Here is a 7,436-nt window from a genome sequence, read left to right as displayed (position 1 = left end):
ATGGGAAGAACAAGAGAAGCATCAGGAGAAGGATTGGAGGCATGGGTCGACATCTACCAGTGTCAACAGTGATTAGGTAAATTTTAATAATTTTTATAAGAACCCTAATTTTTCTGATTTGGGAACTTTTTGGGGAAATCAATTGTACGTCTAATTGAAGCATGGGTTAGTCTATTAGGGTTGTTATCATAGTTAGGTAGGATTTTCTTTGATTTATTTTGTATTTTCACCAAACCCTAATTGGACTGATGTGGTCCAGATTTTTGGGGATTTTGTTTATTTGTATAAATAGGTGTTAAGGGTTGTGAATAGGGGGGGATGATCTCTGGACTAGCCAGTAGAGAATTAAACCAAAATATTATGCAATTCCAATTTCAGTCTTCTTATGCAGTTAACAGTTGATTGTTGTGTGTATGTTATGTTTGAATTATTTTGCATGATGAATGTTGATGCTGTTAACATGTTTTTCATGAGCTAAGTTACTGCAGCTAAGGCTCAGATGAAGCCTTAGTGTATTGTTGGATGATGAATTGCTAGGTTAGAGCCTTAATGCTTGTTTTTCTTGAGCAATGGGAGAGATTAGTGCTCATCTGTGTGCTTGTGATTGATTGTACTGTCAAAAGACAGTCAATGCTAGGAGCACATTAGTTGAGCAAGCTGATTTTCTTTCCATTCCAATTGTATGCTTAGGGTCTTAATTTCAACCTAGAACTACATTGTTTGGCTAGGACACCAAGGTGGATTCTAAGCCATTAGCTTAGCCACAATTCCTTTCTTCAGTCACTTACAATTCCAGCTCTGCTTTTATTCATTGCTTAGTTACTTTCCTTTACTTTTTTGCTTAGTTCTTGCATTTTGAAGCTGTGTGCACTGAAGTCAGTGCACAATCTCACCCCTGCCCTTGGCTTACAGCCTTGGTTCTTTGCTGTTGTTATTTTATATCATCTGTCATCTAATCCTTGCTGTGCTGCCATCTTGTGTTAACTGTTTTAGTTCATTGTATCTGCCTTCATCCATCACTGCTCACTGCCATAGTGCTTTGCACTCATTGATAGCTTAGGAAAACTTCTTTTAAGCACTCCTACTCCCTGTGGACTGATCCCTTTCTTATCCCTATATTATAAACTTGGCCTTGTATACTTGCAAGAGTTTTTGTGTGTTTTCCATTCCACACCACTAGGGGTAGAGGTAATTTCGACTGATGATGTTGGAATACCAGTAGATATAAAGAAGTATAACATCTATCTAATATATGGCACATGAACTAAATCATTTTTTTAACACCTGAATGTCTTATATGTGTTTCAGCCATTCAATTTGGTGAATGATTACACTGTAAATTGTTCCTGAATATATTGTAGTTTCAGAAATAAGAATGGTTACAGTAAGTTGCAGTGTCAAAATTTGAATTTGAAAATATGGATGGCCTGAAATTCCCAGGTGACCGGAACCTGGCATTCCCAAGTGACCGGAACTGGCATTCTCAGGTGACCGGCTTCAGGCGAGGATCACCTGAAAGTGCCAGTATTTTTTTATTAAAATCTAACGAATTCCTAACGTAGAAAATGAGTTAGACTATTTTGAAAAACAAGACACATGTCATCTCTTTATTAGTCACTTGAACTGTTATACAGAGGGTTAGCAAACATTATAACACAATCTCTACATTACAAGTAATTATGAAGTATAAAATGTCAATAGTTAGGAAAAAAATTGTAATGAAATGCATGTGTTATCCTATTTAAGTTTCCTAATGAACTAAAAGCGTTAGATAAAATACTAACACATTATATAACTGGCTATGGATAACCATTTTTCTTAGTTAGGGAAATTAGCTCTAATTTTTTTGTAACACTTTTCTTCTATAAGGAAATCCTTGATTTGGTGTAGTGTGCAGAGTCTTCCCTTAGATTTCTTAGATTAGAAATCTATGCTTTTTGCTTTAAGATGGAAGAAGAACGAAAGAGAAGTTAAGATATGAGAGATATGAATCAGTGAGACACTTAAACCTTGTTTGTTTTCTCATAGCTCATCTGAATCGTCTGGATCTGACTAAAATCACCTTACTCGTTATAATCTGATTCAACATGTTTGTTTTTTGAGTCAGATTCAACTCATCAGGGGTATTTTATTAGGTTTTACCTATTTCCCATCCCCATTTTTCCTAATTCCTATCCCATATCATAAACAATATTTTGTATAACTCTATTAAAATTGGGTAAACAAAACTCACCATCTTATTGCATAATAGAAAAATCCAATATAGGAAAAAAAAGTGAATTGCCTATTTACGATTGATTAGGGTTCTGATAAGTTCTCGCTCTTCCTTTTATGCTAAATTCTTCTAACACTTCACCTTCTTCGTTATTTTTGTAATCATTGTCAATAAGGAAATTGATTTGATGAACAATTGATAAGCTATTAGAGGCAAAATATTGCAACTATTTCTAATGACATCATGGCATTTATGAGACACCTAATTTCTTAACAAGGATTATTTTTTTTACTCAAGAAAAAAATGAATTGGAGAGAAATTGACTACAACATCTTGGAGAGCTCGGAAATTAGGGTTTCATAATCAAAAACATGTTCAGAAGCTAATGAGCAACGATCAACACTACCACAAGCATATAAAAATAGAGATTCGGTATTAGTAATAGCAGTAAAGTTTATTGAATCTGGACTTTCTTCTCGACACCACCACCCGAACTCGTTTGTGTTATATGAGATCATTAGAACAATACTTATATCCTTAGAATAATACAATGCCCTAGCCATGAAGCACTAATGGTAATAGATAAGGTATCACGGTGGTGCTTATGTGATAGGTTCCTGATTGGTATCCCAAAAATATCCCTATGTTACAGAGGCTAGTAGTAGTTGTATGCTACCAGAGAGATGGGAAGAAGAAGACGACGGTAATGGTGCATTATGTCACCGACAAAATATATTAGCGGAAGTTTTGTTCACCCAACATAAAAGGAGTTAAAGAAATAATAATTTTGTGGTTTGGATGGGATTTAGGAAAAATATGGATAGAAAATAGGTAAAACCATCTTATTACCCGAGTCAAACGGGTCTGCGTGAGATGTTATCTCTAAGTCAGATTTAACTCAAAGAAAAAAAAATCAAACATCAGACTCAGACCAAGTTACATCAACCCAAGTCCCCAAAAAACAAGGTTTTGGCCTCAGGTAAGCTTACAAAACTTTGTATATTCTATAACACCTAGATCACTGTAGGTTACTCCAACTTTAGTGTGTCCAAATATATTTTATAGACAGCTGATAAGTGATCTCTAACTTAGTCCCATTAACAAAAAATTATTAGTCCCTTGTAAACAAAAAAAAAAACATTATTAAAAAAAAAGAAATAAAGGAAGTGAAAATCACAGATACACCCATTATTAAGACTTTGGTCACGGTGAAATCCACCGACAAAATAGTTCAGGCCCATAGTTTATAAAATTAGGTTTCCGTCTTTTTTTTTGTTCTTCTTCTTCGATTCCTTTTCTTCCTCCTGTCCACTCTACTGTTCGATTTGACTTTTAGATCTGTTCGAATTACATTACCTGCTGGTGGCGAAGCTAAATCGTATAATTTCATAGAACCATCGGAGATTGCAGCGACGAGAAGATTTTCATTCTCTTCAGACCAAGTGACATCGTAAACACCATCAGATGCTTTGAAGGATGATATCTCCGCCATTGGACCTCCGACTGGGTTTACAAAAGAAAATATGATAAGAATCTCCACCAGAATGGTGATTTTAATGACAAGTACAACTTTTTAGAAGGTACATTAGAAGGATGATATCTCCGCCATTGGACCTCCGACTGGGTTTACAAAAGAAAATATGATAAGAATCTCCACCATCAGATACCATACACACACTGGCGTACACATCCACACAGGGGTTCCTTCGACCAAAACCAGTTTCAGCTTTGCTTCATCAACCATTTTCTACCTCTTATGAATTCCATGTTTTCGCTTTTCCTTTTTTTTTTCCAAGTACGGTTCGTCTTTTTCCTCAATAGGGTCTTACTTTTAACTTTTTCACATTTTCCGTCGACCCTATATGTTTCAACATTCTGAAATATGATTGCTATCTTACTTCTTTATATTGGCTTTTTTAAGCAACATAGGACCACCGATACTGCTAAAAGCTAAAGACAAGCTTAAATGCAACAATCAACTTCAGAACATTACCCATACTTGTTTTTCTATACATCAATCTGGAAACACCGGTATCGAGTTTTAGATGGAAAACTTATTCACCGAAGTAAATTTATACAGATGGGAGATAAAGCTATTTTAATTACAGGAAGCTGCTAAAAATAATATTTTAGATGGCTATATTGACCTCAAGTGTTGCAAGTGTGCAACTGCAATACGGTTTTTAATCAAGTGGTGTCCCAGTTTACCGTCAGCGGATATTAATTCACATGAGAAGGTCAGGGAATAACCTGTTATGCAGTTGTGAAAATGGATGCATAACCTGTTATGCATCTACAAAAGTTGTTGCATAACTTGTTATGCAGTCCAGAAAATGGTCGCATAACACATTATGCATCAACTTATTTGTTAGTATCGAAACTAGCAATAAAAAAGACTGCATAACTTGTCATGCACCTACAATAATATCTGCATAGCTTGTTATGCAGTCGCGAAAATGGATGCATAACCTATTATGCATCCGAAAATATGGTTGCATGATGCATTATCCATCGAGAAAATTATTACACAATCTTTTATGCATCGAGAAAATAGATGCATAATGCATCAATTTTTTATGTAGTTACGCATTAATACAATGGCTACATAATTTGTTATAGATGTATAACTTTGTTATGCAGTGGAGAAAATGGTTGCATAATTCGTTATGCGTCTGCAGAATGTGTTATGCATCTTTTTTGGTGGTTGCATAATGGTTATGTATCAAGTTTTCGAAATTTTTTCCTAAAATGATGACCACCTCCGATTTTTTCGTGAAAAACAAAAAATTGATATTCATGTTTGTACTTGTTGCGTAGCTCTCTTAAAAAAATTTCCAACGATATAAAATTTTTAAAATTCCAAGGCGCGGATTTTTATATATGTTATATCCAAGTTGTGTTGCCAATTATAGCCTGATGCATAACCCGTCATGCAGATGCATAATCCCTCATGCAGTCATTTTTAATAATTTCATATAATTATGGGTGTCACAGAACTAAAAATTAATTGTGAGCCTGACAATGAGAATATTATTTTTTTTAGGCCTGCCCCTAATTTTCCCAAAAAGGAATTGGTGATTTATAGGTTCCAAATATCCAAATAGCACTAGATAGATTTAAGAAGCCTATAGATAACAGAAACCAATTGAGAAACGTATCACTTCTTTCCCAAATTAAAGAGAACCCTAATATATATTCCCCTCACATAAGCCAGCACTTGAGAGACGAGTTTCAATTTTATCGGGTCTAATTCATGTTGATTGAGAGTCTTCCCATTGAGGTCTTAGAAACCATATTCACTCGGTTGCCTTCTGTGTCCACTTTACAATGCAGACAGGTAAGCAGAACTTGGAGAACGATCATCCGCAGAGTCTGCAGAAATAAGCTCGGTCTGCTGTTCGCGTTTGAAGGGATTAGTTCTACACGAAAGAACCAAAGAGAAGTACAACTCTACGATGAAGATCGTGTTCGTCATGCAGTTAATAATCTCGAGAAGTACGACTTTGGTGAGACACTTGTATACGGTCCTGACTACAGAGAAGCAAGCTTACAGACGCTTGAATTCGATAATTCCATTGTTTGTTCATGCAGTGGATTAGTTTGCTTTCCGATGCAGAATACATTAGTAGGTAACCCTGGCTTTATTATTTGCAATCCTGTAACCGGAGAATACGGTTTTCTTGGAGGATCTAGAACTATGCGTCAAAACTTGAACTTTGCATCCGAAGGTGGATTTGGTTGCATTCAATCCACTAAAGAGTATAAGGTTGTCTATTATGGTGCATACAGCAGAGGTGGGACACATGCATATGTTTATACTCTTGGAAGTCGGGTTCAATGGAGGAGAATCATCAATGAGAATATCCCTTACACATTCGAGAGTTCAGCTATTTTTGCTAATGGAGCTATTCATTGGTTAGATTCCCCCAAGGATTGTGCACCATGGTGGTTGCCTAAGGTTAATATTGTGGCTTTTGATTTGGTAGATGAGAAGTTTAAATCCGTCCCATTACCACCTTTGGGTTATGTTGCTATTGGAAAACGCCGAAGACTGGTGTCGTTGGGGGGAAATTTGTGTTTAGTTATTGACAATATTGGCAGCCAGCTAGCCTTAGTATAGCATGTAAATATCCGCCAAGGTTGTACAATCCTTTTGCAATTACCGAGAACAATGAAGTTCTTCTATGTCTCAAAGACCTTACAAAGCCTACTACAATGCACTCGCAGAGCATCTACCGTCAATTCTAGACAAATTTCCGGATGCCTATGATACTTGTGGCTCGTGCCTTCAAATAACTCCTCACGTGAATACACTTGTTTCCTTGAAGGATCTTGGAGAATGCTTGGATAATGTTGGGAATTTGAGGCATAAGGTACGAATGAGTAGGAGATAAAAGGTGGAACCAATACCGCCAAATTTTGTCTACATGTCGTGGCATTATCTAGCTAGTTAGCCGGTTTGAATTATCTTTGAATTTTTCAGTTATGATCGATGTATGCTTCTTCGCACTTTCTGTGAACTGCTTCTTATATGTAAATATTTCTGTTAGTATGTTTAATTTAATATTGAACAATAGACATGATTGAAAGCTGTGCCGGTTTGTGCACATACAAATATGTGCATTATCAATTAACAAGCGTATTATGTAAATACGTATCGCTTAAAGAGGCATAGAAATTTTTCCAGTTGCAACTAGTATCTTTTTACCTCACAGTGTCCATCTCCAACAAGTCGAAACTACTATGACTTGGGATTAATGCTTTAATCCAAGTTGCGTTCGAGCACTACATAGTGACCAAGGCATTTGCAGAAGGAAAACAGAAAAAAAAAAAAATACAAAGTGACTATGCATAATACTGGAATCCATTGTGATCATAATTCAAAACTTACATCAATTTCCACATGAACGCAACGCTTATTTGTTAAAACTTTTGGCATCGAACAAAGCAAACCATCACTTTTAGCATTGACGTTGCAGCAGATGCATGGGAGATTGAACTATGGATCATATACTCAGAAGAGATCATCCTTCATAATCCCAGGGACTAGGGCTTAGAATTGATTATGTCCACCTTAAATAATGCTGTGTCGGCTATCTATATGGGACTCTCACGGAAAATTCGTTTGTGCGAGAACTGAAGCTGGAGAGATGCATCGTCCTCTAACTGTAGAAGCCTCTGGTTTGCTTTTAAGATTGATATTGAAGGTGACTCTTTGAAG

General features: G+C 36.1%; 1 protein-coding gene across 1 annotated transcript; it reads left to right on the top strand.

Moving 5' to 3' along the window:
* The first annotated feature begins 5,468 nt into the window (after nucleotides 1–5,468).
* LOC113330135 (F-box protein At3g07870-like) lies at nucleotides 5,469–6,335 on the top strand. Its single transcript, XM_026576987.1, has one exon. It carries the CDS (start codon nucleotides 5,469–5,471, stop codon nucleotides 6,333–6,335), a length of 867 nt encoding a protein of 288 aa, XP_026432772.1.
* The last annotated feature ends 1,101 nt before the right edge of the window (nucleotides 6,336–7,436 follow it).

The sequence above is a fragment of the Papaver somniferum genome, unplaced genomic scaffold (assembly GCF_003573695.1).
Source record: "Papaver somniferum cultivar HN1 unplaced genomic scaffold, ASM357369v1 unplaced-scaffold_117, whole genome shotgun sequence".
In the NCBI taxonomy this organism is placed as follows: domain Eukaryota; kingdom Viridiplantae; phylum Streptophyta; class Magnoliopsida; order Ranunculales; family Papaveraceae; genus Papaver; species Papaver somniferum.
The sequence above is the reverse complement of the archived record's forward strand: the minus strand, read 5'-3'. Positions and strand labels throughout refer to the sequence as shown.